The sequence below is a fragment of the Sorex fumeus genome, unplaced genomic scaffold (assembly GCF_029834395.1).
Source record: "Sorex fumeus unplaced genomic scaffold, SorFum_2.1 ptg000033l, whole genome shotgun sequence".
NCBI lineage: Eukaryota > Metazoa > Chordata > Mammalia > Eulipotyphla > Soricidae > Sorex > Sorex fumeus.
Window position 1 is genome coordinate 34,228,505 of NW_026606090.1, and position 20,853 is coordinate 34,249,357.

Here is a 20,853-nt window from a genome sequence, read left to right on the forward strand (position 1 = left end):
CGGCGGCTGGTGTCGGGCCGTGCCGGGTGGGCCGCGGGCCGAGGCCCCCGGGAGGTTGGCGCCGTTCGGGCCCGGCTCGGCCCGGCTCGGCGCGGGTTCCGGCTCCGGCTCGGGCTCCGGCCTGGGCTCCGCTTCGGCTCGGACACCGGCCGGGCTCCCGCGCGGCTCCTCCCGCTCCGGCTCGGTTCGGCCCGGGTCCGGGCTCAGGCTCCGACTGCGTGTCCCGCCTCGGGCTCGCGCTCCGGTTCGGCGCCGGCCCGGACCCGCTCGGCTCGGGCCACGCGGCGCCCAGGCCTGCGGAGGGTGAGTGCGCGCCGGGCCCGCCGGCGGGAGGCCGGGACGGCAGGACAGAGGGACAGCAGGGACAGAGACACAGCGGGGCAGAGGGACAGCCGGACAGCAGAGATAGTGGGGGACAGCAGGGACAGAGGGACAAGTGGGGACGGGGGGACAGGGGGACAGCGGGACAGCTGGACAGCGGGACAGGGGACAGCCGGACAGAGGAACAGCGGGATAGAGGGACAGCGGGACAGCTGGACAGAGGGACAACCGGACAGCAGGGACAGAGGGACAGCGGGACAGAGGGACAGCCGGACAGGGGACAGCCGGACAGAGGGAAAGCAGGACAGAGGGACAGCGTGGACAGCTGGACAGAGGGACAGCGGGACAGAGGGACAGCGTGGACAGCTGGACAGAGGGACAGCGGGACAGGGGACAGCCAGACAGAGGAACAGCGGGATAGAGGGACAGCGGGACAGAGACACAGAGGGACAGTGGGGACAGCCGGACAGCAGGGATAGTGGGGGACAGCGGGACAGCAGGGGACAGCAGGGACAGAGGGACAAGTGGGGACGGGGGGACAGGGGGACAGCGGGACAGCTGGACAGCGGGACAGCAGGGAACAGGGGGGCTCAGCGGGACAGCAGGACAGTGGGGGAACAGTGGGGGACAGTGTGGACATTGGGACAGTGGGGGGGAGCGGGAGCAGTGGGGCAGCATCCAGCCTGGGACCGCTGTGGGCTCCGGACACCACCGTCTGCCCAGGGTGCATGCCCGCTACCTCTACCCTCTGTGGCTCTGGGTCCGCGGAGACCAGGGGGCAGTTCCTGGGCAGCGCGGAAGGTCAGCTCACCTTTGCTCTCACCCCCAGAGCACAGACTCAGACCCCGTGGACTGTCTCTTCATTCCTGCCTCGTGGATCCCAGAGCTTACCGGACCCAGCGTGGAACAGCAGAGGTCGTGGACACCTGGTGGTCACTGGGCTTTCACGGTTCCAGGTGGGAGAGGCCCGGCCAGCCCAGAGGTCAGTGGTCACTGGGCCATACCCGCTTCCTCCTGGTAAGCCTGACCCTGAACGTGCTTCCCCTTCACAGCCCTGCGTGGGGTGACTTTACGGCTCATCTTGCGCTGTCCGGGCCCCTGAGGGCCAGCCCCGCTGGACCTGCCCATCTGGACTGGACGTTCACGGCAGGGTGGGGCTGCAGACCTGGGGATGCACCAGGCCTCTCACCTAGGGCCTGCATGCAGGCCCCCTAGTACCCCAGGAGTGGGTTCCTGCGTGTGGGCGGCACCGGCGGCTGAGACGGACACGTACCTCTGTTCCGGCCACTCCCAAGTCTGTCCTCCAACCCCATGACTTTGGCTTGTTTCTGGTTATTCATTCATGAGGTGACATTTGGTTAGAAATTGCTAGATCCTTAAAAGTTGATAAAATACACCCCCACCCCCGCAGAAAATGTCATTGGGAGATTTAATCGGCCGATATAGGAATCCTTTAACCTCATATCAGACATGTTACACGGGGGTAATAAGACAGGATGTTTTTTTGTGACAATTTCATTTTCCGTACTGAGTTAAAAGGGAGGAGTCTACTGCATACTTGGAGTTTTCATTTACCATGATGTTCAAATGCATCGTCAGGTTGTTTCACAATGACACACTGTTTCCCACACAGAAACAAAAATGCCTTCAGTAAGTTGGTCTGCAACTTTTAGTGGCACTTTTTTTTTTAATGACCCGACACAGTGACAAGGGGAGCCAAGAGCCTCAGACAAAGCAAGCCATTGGCAGGAAATATGGGCTCTAGGCCTCTGGAAAGGAGGGGGGAAGAAGAATGCGAGCTCACCCGTAGTTGCAGGTCCTGTCTCTGTTCATCTTGCTGGCTTTTTTCTTGCTTATGTGAAGATTGAAGGCAGCTTCAAACTTGTCGGGACTGTGTGCACTCATATTTCAGATGGTTCCCTCAGGAGTATGTGCACATGTGTTGCAGATGTCTCCTCAGGAGTATGTGCACATGTATTTCAGATGCCCCCTCAGGAGTAGGAGCGTGTGTATTTCAGATGTTCATCTCAGACGGGTCCTGGGACCAGCTCAGGCTCTTTCCACAGCTGCCTGCTTTGTTCTCTAGCTCCCATTTGGTAGCGTGTTCCCTGGGAGAGCCCTTGTATGTGGGAGTCATGGTTCTTGGCTCTGGTGTGATCTCTGTGCTTACGATTTGTCCCCCTGGGTTGAGCAAGGAACCTTCTAGTGTATGATGCTGGGCCCTAGGACCTGTCACGGTGCCTGCTCAGAGGAGACTCTGGTACACATTGATGAATGGGTGAATGGCGCCAGGAAAAAGCTGCTGTAGACGGTACCATCGAGGTTCATTCGCGGCCGGACTCCTCAGATCCTTTAATAAGCAAAAGTGATGGTGAAAGATGAAAGTGACACATGGCAGTGGACTCAGAGTCTGTGTTATTGGGCCACAGCTCAGAGGTGGGGGCAGGGAGCCACTGGCAGGAATGTTTTTTGGCTGCCGAGCAAAATGAATTGACAGGTGTTCTTTGGAAAACGCAGGAGAGGGAGAATTTGCACTGGAAGCCGTGATAGAACCACTTGTAGCGGTTACAAACATGTCAGCTATGTGCATCTTTCAGAGACAGCAGCAATGTAGAGCGGGGTCTGAACTTACCAAGCCATCACTGTTTGGTCGCTGTGTGCATCAGGTGTCTGCTGTGATCCAGCCCCAGGCCTGTGTCTCGGGGTCTCCATATTGGGGTGCTTGTCTGAAGAGAGGGCTGGGCAGGGGCCCCAGACTCAGAGTCGCCTCTTAAAGAGCGAGTCCGGGTCGTGGACACTTTACACTTAGACCAGCTGGCAGGGACAGCGTGTTCACTGGAGTCCTTGCGGGTGACAGAGGGGACGTTTGAGCTGTCCCCTAGGGCACAGTCAGGGTGGGGGTCGGCACAACATTTGTTCAGGTTGGGCGGGATAACTGCCTGCTCTGTTGAGGGAATCGGGGTCTCAGGATGTCTGCGCTGAGGCCAGACAGCCCCTGGGTGTGTACTTCCAGCCTTGGGAGCTGCACCAGGGGTTGCCAGCGCAGGTGGGCAGGAGGCGCAGCCTCTTCTCCCGTTCAGGAGTTGGGGAGCAGGGTGGCCTGAGCACTGTCTTGCGAGCTAGTTCTTTGCGGCTGAGAGACACTGTGTGGAAGCTGATGAGCGCACGGTTCCCTTTCCCTCCCAAGACAGACTGTGACCTGCTCCTTCCCATGTCTGAAGCAGGACACAGGCTTGCATGAAGCCCTGGGGGCGAGACAGCTGGGCAGCATGGAGGCAGACACACACCCAGCTGGCCCCGCGGGGGTGAAGACCTCTCCCACGGAGCCCTGAGCCGCTTGCAGCCCAGCAGTCCTCCAGGTATGTAAGCTTGTCAGTAGGTGGGGACCTCTAACACAGCACCCTCGGCATTGCCAGTGACCCGCAGCCGCGGTTGGTCCTGGCCGCTCCCCTGTAGGGGCTGGCTTCTGTCGAGGCCAAGACATATTTGATATTAGCCTGGATCAGAAAGGAGTTTGGGGGACAACTCGGCAAGACTAGAAACATCACGTCTTCTGAAAACGAACAGAAGCGATTCCTTCCCATTTACATGCTTTTCATTTGATTTGACTGATTCCCACAATGGTAAGTCACTGATGAAAAGTAGAGTGTCGCCCGCCCCCTTCCACGGAACTATCAGCAGTCACTGAATGCCCTGCAGAGCTCACCCGGCGGCTGCCCCTTTGTGCAGTCCTCTGTGCCCGCACGGCTGACTCTCGTGTTCCCCCCACAGTCGCTGAATGGCCGACATCCGACAACATGCACCAGCAGTGGCTCCTCCTGGCCATCTGCTTCTGGGTGCTCTTCATGTTCATGGTGGCCAGCAAGTTCATCACGCTGACCTTTAAAGACCCCGATGGTAGGTGCGCTTTCTACAGGGAATGGGTGTGGGGGAATCCAGCTACGGCTGGGGCTTAGGGGTATGCCCAGAAGCCTCTGTCATGTGTCCCCCAGCTCTCGGTGCCAGAAGAGACCATGGGGGCCCTGGCGTCTGACCCTCCACCTGACAGCGAGGTTGCAGGGTGCCGTGACTCAGGGAAATGATTTTGGTGGGCGTCTTTGGTGACCACCCTGCCAGCCCCACGTCCAGCAGCCTGTGTGGTCAAGAGACACTGCCAGGCCTGGGGATGCCCACGCCTCTGTGCCACCCTTCGGAGCTGCTTCCCTTCTTGACATGGGTGGGCGTCCAGCTGGGACCTAAAGAGAGCTGGGTGGGGGCCGGATTGTAGTGTAGCGGCTGGGGTGCTCGCTGACCTCGCCTCGGACTCACCCAGGTTGATCCCCGGCACCCCCTCTGACCCACTGGGCCCGCAGGAATGAGCCCTGACCACTATCCGGTGTGGCCTGCAGAGAACGAAGGCGCCTCTGCCTTGACTGAGCTTGGGGAGTGTGCTCCAGTGGGCAAGGAGCTTTGTGGCCATGAGGGTGGTCGGCAGTGAAGTTTATTCAGTGCATTTCTGATGACGACTTTACTTTGAACCCAGTGTTCATTGTGAAGTACTTTATAGACACTTGACAATGTGGAGGTATTTTGGTATATTTAATCAATTGAGGAAAATTAGATTTTTCTGAATTTTTTAAAAAATATCACTGCTGCTTTTTCTTTTCTTTTGAAAATAACATGTTGACTCTCTCGATCTCTTCTTTGAGGATGTTTCTGTTCATCTCTCCCCCCACCACCACCCTTTTGGATCGAGTTGGTTGAGGTTTTCATTTTATTCTATTTTTTGGTAAAGTTCTACTAGTGTTTTCTGTATCTTGGGTGTGAATGCGGGAAGACAGCCTCTCCCAGTCTGTGAGCTGTCCTTATTCTGCTTCCTTGAGATGTAGAAGCTCTCTTGCTCGGTACAGTCCCATTTCTTTATCTTTGCTTCTGTTTGTTTGACTAGTGGCATTGAATCACTGAAGATTTCTCTAGATTCTATGGCATGAGGTGTTCTGTCTGTGTTTCACCTCGGTACAGCTTATGGATTAAACTTTTATATCAAGGTCTCTGATCCAGTTTGATGTGACCTTTGTGCGTGTTGTTAGGAAGGGTTCTTTTAATTTTTTTCTTTGCGTATGACCCAATAGTTTTCCAAAGGCAGATCTTTCAAAATCGCCATTTGCTGAAGAGGCATCCCTTGCTCCATTTTATACTTTTTTGCTCTTTTATCACGCATTACCTGTTTCCGCAGTGAGGATCTGCATTTGGACTTTCAGTGCACTTCTGTTAAGGGTTCTTCCTTCTTACAGGTGACCAAAAGTTGCATGAAAAAATGTTCTCCAAAACAAGTCAGGGAAATGCAAATGAAAGCACAATGGAATACTATCTCACACCAGTGAGACTGACATACATCACGAAAGAACAAGTGAAAAAATAATCCGTGTTGGAGGGGCCGTGGGAACAAAGCAACCCTTATTCCCTGCTGTTGGGAATGTTGACTGGTGCAGACATTTTGGAAAACAATAGGGACACTTCTCAGAAAACCAGGAATTGAGCTTCCTCTGACCCAGAAATTCCTCTTCTTGGCGTCTTCCCTAAGAGCTGCTCCAAAACGCTATTCAAAAACACATTTGCTTTCCTACTGCAGCATTCTTCACAATAGCCGAGATCCGGAAACACCCCAAGTGTGCATGGCCGGAGTGGCATCCTATGTCTCTGGTATCTGTGTAGAGAGATTGTTTTCTCTCCTTTGTGACTGCTGACCTCGGGGCTCTCTTCAACCCTCCTATTCTGTTGGGAAGCCTACGAGGGCAAAGTCAGGGTTTGTATGTCTTTGCATGCCCTCGCCCAGAGTATGCCAGACAGAGGATAGAACGGCATTGAGTCTTACGGGGGACAGCTGGTAAACCCGCTCGGGGAGAGAGTGAGCTTGGGAGTGTCTCAGAAAACAGGGTTCATAGTTCATCACCTGGTTACATAACATACCATTTAAAGACGATTTGTCAAACTTTGTAATTATTCCTCTAACAGAAGTGAGTTAATCTGTTTGAAAGGCAAAAGATTATGTTAGAGAATCAGAACCCTCAGTCCTGAAATTTGGCTTTAGAGTGTCAAGGCGAGGACAGAGACCCCCGCCGCCAGTGCCTGTTTTCTGTGCAGCTGAGAGGGTGAAATAGGTCGCTTTTCAAAAGTACATGGATAAGTCACTTGCTTTAGAATTCAAGATATTTTTACCTACCAGCTTTAATTAGGATTATTTTTTATTCAAGACATAAAGAAGAAAAATAATTAGTGGGATTCCTCTCTAAACTGTTACAGAGGAAGCTCAGGTGTTTAGAAACCCATTCAGACTGTGGCCGAGACACCTTTGGAATTAGGTGAACTGACAGGGGTGGAGTGTTCAGAGTCGACTTGCTGGTGCTCAGAGGGAACCGGTTCTTAGGGGCAGGACAGAGATCGGCCTCAGAGCTGCAGGGTGCACTGGGAGCTCTGTGGGCTGACTTCTGGAGGTTTTGCCTCTTTTTGCACTTCCACAGTGCTCTTGGTGCTGGTTAGAAGTACAGAGAAGCTTCTGCCTGCCAGTTTTAATTAGGGTTTTTTTATTCGAGACATAAAGAAGAAAAATAGTGGGATTCGTCAAGTGTATCATCGTTGGGGAGATGGAATTGTGTGTACCTTCAGGGCTCTTGAAAGGTGTTTTTGTACTCTGGGCACAGAGAAGAGAAAAAGTGCGTGGGGAGGTTGCCAGCCAGTCCAAGAGGAGAAGGCTTGATTTTTATTTTATTTTATTTATTCATTCATTTATTATTTATTTTTACTTTCTCAATTTTATTTTTATAAAGTTGTTCAAAATAATTTATTACATTCAATATTCCAAAACCAATCCCACCACCGTTATTTCAAATTTTCCCACTACCACCAAAACCTGCCCCCAAAGCAGGTCCTAAATGATTTATTCCATATTGCTTGTAAATAATCTGCTAAAAATCATCCCAAAAAAGTACCCTTAGAGGAAAATATGTGAAGATTATTGTATCTCATCCTGGAGCCATTAAACCCTTGTAAAAGTGATCTCCAGCATATTTTACAGGTTAAGCCTTCTGTGCTAATTCCTTTCTTTTTTTTTTTTTGACTGAGACTGGTTGCCTTGTACTTTACACCCCATCAAATGTGGTGAGCTACTCCTGGAACATCAGGGGTGTCGAGTATGAGTATCACACACCTGTGAATGCATCTGAACGCTCCAGGAATTCTCACATCTTAAGTGGGATGATGGAACTAAATTTTTAGCTGGATGGTGACATTGGGGCCCAAGGGCATCTCTGTGGTGTTGCTCTCTTCTGAGATTTGAGATTTATTTCCAAGTTTCTGGACCATCGCTGTCAATGAGCTTATATGGTTCCAGAGGCAGTTCGTGGGCGTGACTGCCAGGCTCCAGGAAGAACAGGGGGCTGGGGAAGGTCACCCATTCCCGACTCCATGAGAAGGCTTGAGTTTTATTTATTTAATTATTTATTTATTTATTTATTTGGCTTTTGGGGCCACATCCAGTGATGCACAGGGGTTACTCCTGGCTTATGCACTCAGGAATTACTCCTGGTGGTGCTCAGAGGACCATATGGGACGCTGGGAATCAAGCCTGGATTGGTCGCATGCAAGGCAAACCCTGTACCCGCTGTTGCTCCAGCCCCGAGGCTTGATTTTTAAGATGTGAAATAGGCTTGGTAAGATCGTTTTGTTTTTGTTTGAGAGCTGCTTCCCCCCCCCCCCCCAATTCTGCTCTTGGCTTTGTCAGCTTTGGAAAGTATCTTTGTAGATAGAGATCTAAACACCATCTTCAAATTCTACCCCCAAAGCTTTGCCAGAAGACAGTTCATTGTACATTGTTAATTCTGTACAGGATTTAGTACACTGCCACTAATCGAATCTCGGTGCCCACGAACTTTTAAGCTAGAGTATCAGTGATAACTTGACTGCTTGCTTTGTTTTCCTTAGAAGCGGTGAGAATAAACAACATTAGTCCTATATACTGACCGACCGTCCCCCTGGTCTCTCCCCGCCCCCTCCGGTCCCCCCTAAGATGCCTTGCTTGCGATTCCAAATTCACCTGGTGAAGGGCATCTGAGTTGTTTCCACTTGGGTGCTATTATAAATGAAGCTGCTGCAAACTTTGAGTACGCATTTTTTGCGTGAATATACATTTTCATTTCTCTGGGCTTCATGCCTTAAAAATGCTGGATCATATGGTAGTCACATGCTTAGTTCAGTTTTTTTTTTTTTAAGAAACTGCCAGACTTGGGCTGGAGGCATAGCACAGCAGGTAGGGCGTTTGCGTTGCACACGGCTGACCCAGATTCAATTCCCAGCATCCCATATGGTCCCCTGCGTACCACCAGGAGTAATTCCTGAGTGCTGAGCCAGGAGTGACCCCTGAGCATCACTGGATGTGACCCAAAAAGAAAAAAAAAAGAAATATGTCGTTTAGCAGTATCATCAGCCATGTATGTCATTTCTCAACATCCTTGCTAGCATTTGGAATTTATGCATTTGAAGTTTTTTGTTTGTTTGCTTTGTTTGGGGGCCACTCCAGCAGGGTTAGGACTCACTATTGGTTCCTCATTTTCGTGTCACTCTGGGCAGGCTCAGGGGACCATATTGGGTGCCAGGGATTGGACCTGGGTTGGCCCCGTGCAAGACAGGTGCCCTGCCCACCGTTCCTCTCTGTAGCCCTGAGTTTCTGCGTCTTTATTGGAGGCCTTTTGATGGGAATGAGGTGTCGCCTCCTGGTGTTCGTTTGTACTTGCCTGGTGCAGACTTTCCTTTTGTGCCTTGTGGCCGTCGGTCCATCCTCTTCAGCCCAGGCCTGCCCTGCCACACTCTTGCCTGTGACTAACTGGCCGGGTTCTTCACTTTTCTCATTGTATTTTGGAATTGGACGTGGTCTAGTCCCACACCCTCCATCCGATGTATGATCTGCAGGTTCGCTGCCCATCTGCAGCTGGTCTTTCCATTCTTTCCTTGTTGCAGAAGAAGAGGCTCACGGTTCCACGAGGTTCGTTTTGTCTTTCTTGGAGGGACAGAGGGGGATGGCAGGGTCGAGGTTGGGACCCGGGGCCTCTGCCGCTTCTGCTCCCCTGAGCAGGATAGCTGCACCCCAGCTGCATTGCTCTCTGTTTCGAGACAGACCTTGTTTGCCTGGGGTTCACTCTTGGTTCCGCACTTGGGGATCGTACCTTGGCAGAGCTTGGAGATCACACGTGGTGCTGGTGATTGACCCGGGTCAGCTGCCTGCAGGCCAGCACCCTGCCTACTGTGCCTTCTCCCCAGCACCGCACCCCCCCTTCTTTAACCAAAATATTATAGTTAGGTGTATGTTAAGCACGATCCGTTTTGATTTCATATATGATTAAGATGTGACTTTGTTTTTGATCTGTTTTCATTTTCGGTTTGTTTTTTTTTTTCGGGGGGGGGGGGCTGAAGGCAGACTTCTGGCTCAGTGCTCAGCCGTCACCTCCAGAGCGGTCGGGCACTGTTAGGGGTGCTGCGCTTGAGGCCGGGCTGGCCAGGGCCCTGACTGTGATGTGTCAAAGTTAGAGATTGACTCTGCTGCCAGGGAACGTTCTCTCGGCTGCTTCAGGAGCCCCTGGGCCGTGTGCCCGCGGCAGCTGCAGTGACGGCTCTCTGTCTCCCCCAGCCTACAGCACCAGGCAGGAGTTTCTCTTCCTGACCGCCGTGCCGGACTCCGGGGGGCTCCCAGGACAGAAGCCCTTCCTTAAGGACCTGAAGGTGGGCACGTCCCCTCCCCTTGCCACCCGCAAAGAGACATGTGCCCCCTCAGTCCACCCAGCTCACCCCCGTCGCTGCAGCTGGGTCCTGCTCTCCTGTCCCGCCTCATGATCACCCCTTTCCCGTCCTGCTTCGGTCACTCCTTTGGCTCTGTCCCGTTTTGGTTTCTGTCTGGGGCAGGCGTGGGCACCCTTCGTGTGCAGGTCTGTTAGTGCCACGGCTGCCCTGGGTGCTTGGGTGGGATCCCCGAAACACCTGGGAAGGAGCCTGCTGGGAGTGGGGTCTCGGCGAGGTCAGAAGTGTTCCAGAGCTGGCCGTGCCCAGCAGCCCAGGGGGTCAGACCCTGGCCCCTGGCTGTGCATGGCCCCTCCTGCGTGCTGCCCACAGCCCGTTCTCGGCCTTGCCCCGTGCAGCCAACCGAGAAGCTGCCCTCGGCCAGCGTGCTCGTGCACCCGCTCGTCTACATGGAGCGGCTGGAGCTCCTCAGGAACGTGTGTCGGGAAGAGGCCCTGAGGAACCTGTCGCACACGGTCGTCTCCAAGTTCGTCCTGGACCGGATATTCGTGTGTGACAAGCACAAGATCCTCTTCTGCCAGACACCCAAAGTTGGCAACACTCAGTGGAAGAAGGTGCTGATGGTGCTCAATGGTGCGTGCCAGCCCTGGACATGGGCTCGGGGGTCAGCCCCACCAGGCCGGCCTCTGACGGCCCGGGAGGGGGCCGGTGCAGACTCGGGGCCAGAGGCTCCCCAGGCCGGCTCCTCTCCGGATCCACGCCCGTCCCAGGGGCCCCAGGGTAGCCCATGGCTTCCCCAGTCCCCCACCTGTCCTGGAGAGCCAGGATGTCCCCGCCCCAGCGGGAGTGGGGAGACGGCCCAGCTGTGGGATCTGTGGGCTGGCCTTTCGGGAGAAGTTGCCCAGTTTACCCCGAGGCTCCTGGATTTGATTGTCTCTGAAAGGCTCAGGGCCATGTTAGAGTCCCCCAGAGACCCCCAGGAGTGAGGCTGCACCCCTGGCGCTGGATGCTGGTGACTCTCCTTTAGGCTTGGTTGCTGTGGGCTCTGGCCACACCTGCTGGACCCCAGCCTGGGCCATGGGCATAGGCTCTTGATGTCGTGGGGAGAAAGGGGACACTGAGTCTCACCTTCTGCTTTATGGTAAATGTGGGCCATCATTTCCCATTGGAGATTGTGAGATGGATCCAGACCTTTCAGCTGCCAGCAGGGTGAGGAAGGACCACCTGTCTCCATGGTCACATGTAAAAGCAGAGAAGGGAGGGTGGCCCCGCTGGCCCCTCCCAGGGCATGGCCATCCCACCCTGGCCACCAGCCGGTGCTTTGCACCCGCCTGCCCAAGCTGAGCCTTTGGAGCGGGCGTGGCTGGGTGTGGCCGCGTGGACACCCCAGCAGACACCATCCCCATCGTGTCCGGGTTGGACCCAGGGGCCCAGTTCATCTTCGCTCCCACATGCTGTCTTTCCGCTTGTCTGGCTGTCCATAGTGCCCACCCAGCATGGTTGCCCCCGGGTCCTTGCAGCCTGCCTCCTCCCAAGCTCCTCTTGACCGCCACTGACCATAATGCACGAATGTCACATTGAACCCGAGACTGGAGTCGGATTTTTTCAGCACGTCCCTGCCCCTTCCTGTCTGGCATGCAGTTGCCTTTGAGGCTCCTTCATCCTGGGCGTGCAGTGCCAGAGCCGGGCGGGCAGGCCTGTGTGGGCTGCAGCCCCTCAACACCGTCCCAGGGCAGGAGCCCAGGGGGCCAGCGTGGCGCAGTTTGCATAGGCATCTGTCTGAAATGTGGAACTGAATCCACGTTTCCTGTGCACTGCCAGGGGGAGGTCCTGCTCCTGTGTCTACCCGGTTTCTGCCTCCTGTCCCTGCCTCCAAGCTTTCCCTTCCCCACGCCCGGCTGGCAGGAAGAGAAGAAGTTCCACGGCCTGCATGTGGCTCAGGGAGGAGGGGAACGGGGCGTGAGCTGGAGGTGGTCTCGGGCCAGCCCCTCCTCCTTCTTGGTTTCGCAGGAGCATTTCCTTCCATCGAGGACATCCCTGAGAACCTGGTCCACGATCACGAGCGGAACGGGCTCCCTCGCCTCTCGTCCTTCAGCAGAGCGGAGGTGCAGAAGCGGTAGGCGCGGCCACCGGCATGGCCTTTGTTTGGGTTTGCAGGCCTGTGGGAGAGCGTGCCTTCCTCTCCTACCTTCTGACAGGCCGTGGAATGAAGGTGATGTCATTTTCTTAATGAAAATGAGCAGTCAGTTTGCTCGGTGTGGGCCTGTGAAGTCACCTCGATCCCACAGGAAAGGGGGACGGGCGTCGGGGACGCACACCGAGGTGTTTGCTTTCCCCAAAGGTCGTTCCTCCATGCCACAGGGGCTGCCCCCGAGGGGAAGGTGGCCCGGACTGCTCGGGGCAGAAAGACTCGTGTGTATCGTGGCATGGAGAAAGGGGCCCACAGTGCTCCTTATTGAGACATGCCTGCCCCCTTACGACTTTCTACCCAGGAACAAAGTTTTAAATAGTCTTGAAGTTTTGAAACTCTCAATGAGAGCCAAGTGCAGGACAGACAGCTGTGGTCCCCAGGAGGGGAGGCCTTGGCTCCCGGGTCTTTATTTCGCCCCTGACGAAGGGGGCACCGAGAGCGTGGCTGCAGGAGGGGGTGGAGGCCGTGGGGAGCGTGCCAGGGCACAGCCTTGTTCAGGAAGGGGCAGGGGAAGTCGCGGCTTCTCCTTCTCCGTCAGCCTTTCCCTCCTCCCGAGCAGCCAGCTGTACTCTGGGCTGACCTCTTGCTTTTCCTCCCCGACCCAGCTTGAAAACATACTTCAAGTTCTTCATCGTCAGGGATCCCTTCGAGAGGCTGATCTCGGCCTTCAAGGACAAGTTCGTCCACAACCCCCGCTTCGAGCCTTGGTACCGGCACCTCATCGCCCCCGGCATCATCAGGAAGTACCGCCGGAACCGGACCGAGACCAGAGGCATCCAGTTCGAGGACTTCGTGCGCTACCTGGGCGACCCCAGCCACCGGCGGCTGGACCTGCAGTTCGGGGAGCACATCATCCACTGGGTGACGTACGTGGAGCTGTGCGCCCCCTGCGAGATCACCTACAGCGTGGTGGGCCACCACGAGACCCTGGAGGACGACGCGCCCTACATCCTCAGGGAGGCGGGCATCGACCACCTGGTGTCCTACCCCGCCATCCCCCCCGGCATCACTGCGTACAACAGAACCAAGGTCGAGCACTACTTCCTGGGCGTCAGCAAGCGCGATATCCGGCGCCTGTACGCGCGCTTCGAGGGGGACTTTAGGCTCTTTGGGTACCAGAAGCCAGACTTCCTACTGGACTGACTGGGCCTGGCCCAGAGGGGGGTTCTGAACGAGCCTAGGTGTCTCCTGAGGGCTGCCGGTCGCCCTGTCCTGTGCTGCCTCCGCCTGCCCCTGTTCCTGGGCTTGGCCTCAGGCCCACGGGGAGGAAGATGCAGCCCCTCAGCTCCCACAGCCCGACAGACGAGGCGTTGTCTGTGAGCTTGCCCTACTGGGCACCTGTGGGTGGCAGGAGCAGTGCCCAGTGCCCGCAGCAGAGACGGGCGGCTGGTGGTCTGCAGGGCCACGAGGCCGGCGGAAGACCCTGCCCCAGGGCGGTGCCAGCACAGGGGAACATGCTTCCCTGGTGACAGGCCCCGAGCTGCTCATCTGGGCTCTCAGGCCCGCCCGGGAAGGGCTCTTCCTGGGGCCTGGGAGAGAACATGGCGTGGGGTTGTGGACGCCCTCCGACGGCCGTCCACCTCCTGTCCCCGTCCCCTCTGCCTGGCCGTGTGCCTCTCATCTCAGCAAATGTGGTCCCGCCATCACCCACTGGATCACGCCATCAGCCGGCCCACATGGCTGCGGGTGCGATCACACTCACAGCAGCGAGATCCAGGCTGGCAGCCACCACTCGCCCACCCGCCAGCACGTGGGCACCGGGGACAGGCCAGGCCCGGGGGCTCCTCCTCACAGCCCAGTGATGTGAGGGTGCCAGGGAAACAAGTTTACAGAATGTGCCAAGCCTGAGGGGCCGCAGTCCCGGGCCAGTTCTGGGGGATGCTGGCCGAGGGGGAGTGGGCAGAGGGAGGCAAGGAGGTGTCAGCGTGGCCCTGCTCCCCCCCTCCCCCCCAGCACGGTGGGACATCTGAGTTGTTTTTCCATAAAGTTTTGGCAAAGTCTTGTCAGCCATTTCCTGGTGAGTGGAGTTGTGGCCTCTTTCTGACACGAGTGTCCAGTGTGAGTGATGGTCTTAAGTGTGAGTGACTTGAGGTCTTAAAGCCAGTGAAAATAAAACAGAGCATCTTCTCTGAGCAGCCGAAGGCCGGCTGCCGGCGTGTAGTTAGGGCATGTCCTCTCCAGGCTGAGGGCCACTTTCTCAAGGAGACTGTGTCCATGACGTAGGCTCTCACACCCGCTGGTCCTCACCCTGCAGCAGCCATGGAAAGGCCCCCTCTGCTGAGGTGGTCTCACTCCTCCCGCTGCCTTGACAGAAGGAGCACGCACCTGCCCCCTGGGGACGTCCCCTGCACAGGGCCAGAGCGAGCCTGTCCTGTCTCCCTCACAGAGGCCCAGAGCGAGCCTGTCCTGTCCCCTGCCCAGAGGCCCAGTCAGTCCGGCCTGTCCCGTTGGGAATTTCCAGAGCTTCTGGCACAGCGGAGCTTCTCTGGGGTCGGGTGGTCCCAGGTGACTGAGGTCAGTGGCCCCCTCAAGACCTGGACCAGTAGGAAGCTGGGTCCTGCAGTCAGCTGGGGCTGGGGGTCTGGAGGGTCGCCCTGCCCCATCCAGGCACTGACCAGCAGACTTTCCAGCCCCCGCGTTCAGTCTGGGCCCTGCAGGAAGTGGCAGACGGTGCTGCGGGCAGAATGAGTGGGCTGCTGAGGCCCGGCGCTCGGAAGCAGGTCCCACAAGGGTTCCCCGCCCTGCCCCTGCTGACACAGGAGGGTCCTGAGCCTTCTCCAGCAGGCCTTGGGGGGAGGGGGCAGCTGCCGCACCACGCCCAGCACTCGTTCCCGCCTCATCTCTTCCCCGTCAGCATCTGGGTTAACTCTTGGGTCTTGTGTTTCTGTTGGCGGTGACGCTGGGTGCAGAATGGCTGCTCCTGGGTCTCGGGCACAGTGTCACCACACCACACCCAGGCGCCAGGCCCCGCAGCCCTTCCCTCCCCAAGCCCTTTACCAGACAAATAAAGGGTTCAGACTCAGGCTCACCCTATTGTGTGAAACCCACAAGCTCAGCTTTTGTACTAGGGGTCACGGCCAGCGGGGTCCAGGGCTCCCAGATCCCTCCGGCAGTGCTTGGAGGCTGCAGGGAAACGGAGTGGACTCAGGGCCTCAGGCTGGCCAGGTGGGTGCCCTGCACCTTTGGCCACATCCCAGGTCCTAAGGTCCTGAATGCTCGGTTTTATTCTTTTAATCGCAGAGTGATCCACAGCTGTTGGGCTGCCTCATCTCCTCACGCCTGCAGAGGCCACAAAAAGGGCGAAGACTGATATGGAATAACAATGAGGCCCTGGGGGAGATGGCACAGAGGTCAGGGCTCAGTTGTCCTTGCTGGGCCACCTTCAGTTCCTGGCACCACATGGCCTTCTTGGTATCTCTGGGTGTGCTCGGACCACCGAGCACTGTGGGGTGGCTGGGGTGGGTCTCGTCACTGCAGCACCTGAGAAGCGCTAAGTCCTCAGGCCTCAGTCAGACCCTCAGCCTGTTTGCCCAGCACCACTGCGGATGACACCCAGCTCCACTGGCCCCTGCTGGGAGACCCGACCCCAGCAGTTGTGGGAGTGCTGTGAAAATTGAAGCCAAACCACCAAACCAAACTGTCAAAGTAAACTGTCTACCACTTATTTTATCTTTTACTCTAAAAATGACCTTGCAGCTAATGGACTGTGTATGGAAAGTATTTGTAGCAGAAGAAAAAGAAAAGAACAAAACTAACGAGAACCCACGGAAGAATCTGATCATTTGATCCTTGTAGATGAGGAATTTTCTGTTTTGTGGTTTCCTTGTGCCCAAGGCTCTTGGCTCATCTGCTTTCATGGGGAAGGGGCAGGGCACGGGCGCCTCAGGAGCAGGATTATGGAGAGAGGATACACTTGGGGCTGTTCCTCTCCTGGGACAGAGAAATTTCAAAGGAGCTGAAAAATGTCATTACTGATCTGATACACTTATTTTGGTGACAGCTCCACAAACACAATGCTGTAGTGACAAACTGATGAAAACCCATGATATAAAGATATATATATATATATATATATATATATATATAAAGATCAGAAGGACTTGGGCTGGAGCGATAACACAGTGGGTAGGGCATTTGCCTTGCACGTGGCCGACCTGGGTTCTGTTCCTCCGTCCCTCTTGGAGAGCCTGGCAAGCTCCCCATGGCATATTCGATATGTCAAAACAATAACAAGTCTCACAATGCAGACGTTACTGGTGCCCACTCGAGAAAATTGATGAACAACATGACGACAGTGATATTTATAAAGAATTTTCTTAGGATAATACCATGATATGGCTGGGGCAATGGTACAGGGGGTTAGGGCATTTGCCTTGCATGTGATCAGCTGGATTTGATCCAAGGCATCCGACACGATCTCCAGAGCCTGCCAGGAGTGATCCCTTATCCCCCGAGCCAGAGTCAGGAGTGAGCTCTGAACACTACTTAGTGTGGCCCCCAAAATAACTAATAATAACAACACCCTAGTGGGTATAAAAGTTTGTTATTATTGTATCACCCATGTCAAAAATAGAGAAATGAACTCAGAGGAATTAACTCAGAGTTACACAGTTAGACTACCAGCTATCTCTTCTGCCTTACAAGAAAAAAACCCTGTTAACGTTAAACAAACAAACAATAAAACAACCCACAGCCTTTTCCTGTACTCATCAGAGAATTGAGACTGGAGGGAAATCCGGAAATCTGAAGATACCAGCTGCCGTCACATCTGTGGGGCAGGGGCTGCGGTGGGCGAGCTCGAAAGGCCAGTTTTAAGGGCTTCCCGAATTTTTACAGGTTTTACCTGTAGCACCCACCCATATTGTAGAGTCAAGACAAGCTGTGGAGGAGAAAGCAAGGATTTGAAATAGTCCCAGGACATTCTGCACAACAAGCTGTCTCTCTAAGTGAAAAAGCTTTGCCAAACCCTATCCCACCTGGGGGAAATTCCAGCTCCCAAAGTGTCATGGATATAAAAATAAAAAACATTTTTCTTTCTTTCTTTGTGAGCCACACCAGTAGTGCTCAGGGCTGACTCTTGTCTCCATGCTCAGGGATCCCTCCTGGTGAAGCTCAGAGGACCACACAGGGTCCAGAGAATTGAACTCAGGTCAGTGTATGCAAGGCAAACACCCTACCCACTGTTCTCACTCAGGCCCCTGAAATAGGAATAATTCTGAAGCTCAGAGACTATAAAAACCCAGCTCCCGGAAGAGAACAGTGCAGTCTCCTGCCCCCGCACCTGGCTGTCCTCACCGGGGCCCCTTGGAGGGGAGCGGGTTGAGCTTTCCTCCCTGCCCTGACCAGGGCTCCGGCAGCCAAAGACCTCCAGAACCAGCCACCAACATGCTGAGACCACTCTCCGCACACATGAAGATATCGGCAGAGGAACAAAGGCATGCGGGTCCCGGGACTGAGATCTCCAAGCCTACTCGGATCGGGGCTGAGCATCCTCCACCCAGATCCTCCAAATTCCAGTAGGCGGGGGTCACACCCACCAACTGGCCCCCTGGCGCTGTGTAATCCCATCAACGGCCAAGACTCAAAGACTATAAAACCCAGCTCCCAGAAGCGCGCTGCAGCATTCGCGGCCATGCGACATCTTATTATCTCATTCCTACTTTGGACAAACTGGCAGGCTACCGAATGTAACCTGCCCACACAGCAGAGTCTGACAAGCTCCCCGTGGTGTACCCAATATGCCAAATACCAGTAACAATGATGGGTCTCAATCTCCTAACTCTGAAAGAGCCTTGAGTATGGCACTTTTTAAAAAATCTCAGGCCTAGGACGAAGGAGACATTACTGGGGCCTGCTCAAGGCAATCAACGAATAACAGGATGGTCGTGATCGTGATCTGAAGGTCAGAGCTGGCAGACAGGACTGCAGAAAAAGGTTGGTTATAAAATTCACGGATGCTTTTCTTCTCTCATGCCTCTCCATAGTACTGGGAATCAAGTATAACAGTGAGTTGCAGTTGGAAGAGCTGCAAGGCACAAAGAGATTTAAGGAAGTTCTTAGCAAAAACCCAAAGAGAAATTAGAAGCCTCTAGCACCGACGTCTGCAGCAAACATTAAATACAGTCCAGCTCCAAGCGAGGCTAATATAAATCCTCACAGTACAGAGCTTTTTAATCAGTTTCTCTTACCTGATACCAGTCTTTTAACTCTAGTTGCAAATCATGCAAAAATACAAGGAAAAACTAGACCATCAGCAACAGACATGGTGCAAATGTTAGAATTGCAAAGTAGGGGACAAAAATAACTGAGAAATACGTTGAGGGCCTTAGTGGAAGAAGTGTGCACCATGAAAGACCACGTGGGAAACAGAAGCACGAAGATGAAAACTCTTAAGGAAATTAGATTTGTTCTAAGTGCTATAATTAATTTTAAGGAAAAAGGCAACGCTATAATATAAAACAATGTGACAGAAGTTAAGAATGCTTTGGAATTATCAGCTAACTGAACACCATATGTGAAGCAGAATAATGTTGTTGGAAGTTGGATTTATTGAAAATGTATATTGCAGACTGGAAGGGGAACTGGTCAACAATATAACAAAGGAAATATGATTGATATTCAAGAGAAGAAGTCGAATGGAATAGAGGTACAATTGAATTCATGGAAAGCAAAAAGAAAACAAAAGATGCTAATGGATATGGCGTTTATTCCGCTTTATAATTCTACATTGAAGTGCACAAATTGAAATACAGAGACGATGGAAGTGGCCGTTCGCTGAGCCCTGGCGTCCTGTGGTTTGACACTGGTCCCCATGCAGGCCCTCTGTATTTCACATCCGGGACTGAGCTTGCTTCTAGACTGCTGCCAATGGGGGTGCTGCCCTCACCCCCTTTCCCAGGACCTCCAAAGCCCCCGCCCTAGTTTCTTGCACTAGACATATACTCAGTTATTTGCTTCTTGTTACACAGAGTTCCCTCTGATGACTCTAAGCGGAAGTATTCTTTTCTGGGTATTAGGGAGCCCCAGAGAAGTGCTCAGGAGGTCAAGATGCCATCAGTGATTGGTTACCAGCCTGCTGGCTGTTCAGAGCAAGGGCCTGAGGGGCCAAGGATGCTGGTGGCACCCAGAGCATGTATGGGGGTGGTCATGGGGTTGCCAGTGGTGCCTGGGACCAAACCAGGGTGGAAGCACATATATAGTATATAACACATATACATCTATGTATGTTATACATGCAATTACACGTATGTTATATCACTTAATCACTTAATCACTTAATCCCCGTTATTCATCGATTTATTCGAGCGAGTGCCAGTAACGTCTCCATTCATCCCGGTTGCGTGCTAGCGTAGCCCAATGGTATCTGTTCGTTTTAGGAACATGTAGAGCCTCAAACCGATCATTTAGGGTCTTGACGAAGAAGTCTGACCATCTTGTAGGTGGGCGTCCACGTGATCTTTTGATGTCTCGTGGAATCCAATCAGTAATGGCTCTAGTCCAGCGGTTGTCTGTAAACCTCATTACGTGTCCAGCCCATCTGATTTTTGATGTCTTGGCAAATGAGACAGCGTCCCTGATTCTTGAGCGTTGACGAAGATCAGAACTCCGGATTCTATCTCTCATTTGAGTGAATCGTGATATTCCAAGCATAGTTCTTTCGATTCCTCTTTGAGAGACCCGAATAGTGTTCTCATCCTGTTTTCGTAGGATCCAGGTCTCTGAGGCATATGTTAATGCAGGAAGAATAGTGGAATCAAAGAGATGTGCTCGTAGCTGGAGGTTCTTTGTCCTTTTAGTTATTTCTTCAATGCTCTTGAAGGCATTCCAAGCCGCTCTCTTCCTCCTGCGCAACTCAGGTGCCAGGTCATTCATCATGTTGATTTCTCGACCTAGGTATATATAACTGTTGCATTCGGAGATGGTGGTTCCGTTGAGAGCGAATGGAGCGTCAGGAACAAGGCTGTTTCTCATAAACATTGTCTTCGTAAGATTCAGCTGTAGTCCGACCTTTCCACATTCACGGTCAAAGTCATTCAGCATTTGTGCCGCTTGGTTGATGTTTGGTGTTATTAGAACGATGTCATCAGCAAAGCGGAGGTGGTGTAGTTGCCGACCATCTATCTTCACTCCCATGTTTTCCCATTCCAGTTGTCGCATGATGTTCTCTAGGGTGGCACTGAAGAGTTTTGGTGAAATGGTATCACCCTGCCGAACCCCTCTCTTGATATGGATGATTACTTCTTTGTAGAATGGTGAGATCTTGGTAGTGAATCCGCAATAGAGCTCATGAAGGATCCTGATGTATTGAGTTTGTACGCCCTGATTGGCTAGGGCTTCAATGACCGCTTCTGTCTCAACAGAATTAAAGGCCTTCTTTAAATCAATGAACGTTAGACAGAGTGGCATCTTGAACTCCCGAGATACCTCAATGAGCTTGGTTATTGTGTGGATATGGTCGATGGTACTGAATCCTTTTCAGAATCCAGCTTGTTCACATGGTTGTCCTTCATCTAGTGTTCTGCTAATCCTATTCAGGATGACTCGAGTGAATAGTTTGTAGATGACAGACAATAGGC

The 20,853-nt window shown here is 53.7% G+C and overlaps 1 protein-coding gene across 2 annotated transcripts; it reads left to right on the forward strand.

Annotated features, from left to right (window-relative positions):
* Positions 1–205: 205 nt before the first annotated feature.
* CHST10 (carbohydrate sulfotransferase 10) lies at positions 206–14,298 on the forward strand. Of its 2 annotated transcripts, none has more exons than XM_056116801.1 (8): positions 206–303; positions 1,151–1,338; positions 3,543–3,684; positions 4,093–4,218; positions 9,980–10,071; positions 10,485–10,719; positions 12,097–12,202; positions 12,883–14,298. In XM_056116801.1, the coding sequence occupies exons 4-8, from the start codon at positions 4,119–4,121 to the stop codon at positions 13,418–13,420; spliced, it is 1,071 nt and encodes a 356-aa protein (XP_055972776.1). In that variant the 5' UTR covers positions 206–303; positions 1,151–1,338; positions 3,543–3,684; positions 4,093–4,118; the 3' UTR covers positions 13,421–14,298. The 2 variants fall into 2 exon arrangements, with proteins under 2 accessions (XP_055972776.1, XP_055972777.1); XM_056116802.1 differs by having other exon boundaries at positions 3,543–3,680.
* The last annotated feature ends 6,555 nt before the right edge of the window (positions 14,299–20,853 follow it).

Excerpts from the sequence above, each read along its gene's own strand:
- CHST10 (XM_056116801.1), top strand. The coding sequence starts at position 4,119 with ATGCACCAGCAGTGGCTCCTCCTGGCCATCTGCTTCTGGGTGCTCTTC. Across the intron at positions 10,072-10,484 it reads CCTTCCTTAAGGACCTGAAG|CCAACCGAGAAGCTGCCCTC; the intron begins GTGGGCACGTCC and ends TGCCCCGTGCAG. Across the intron at positions 12,203-12,882 it reads AGAGCGGAGGTGCAGAAGCG|CTTGAAAACATACTTCAAGT; the intron begins GTAGGCGCGGCC and ends TCCCCGACCCAG.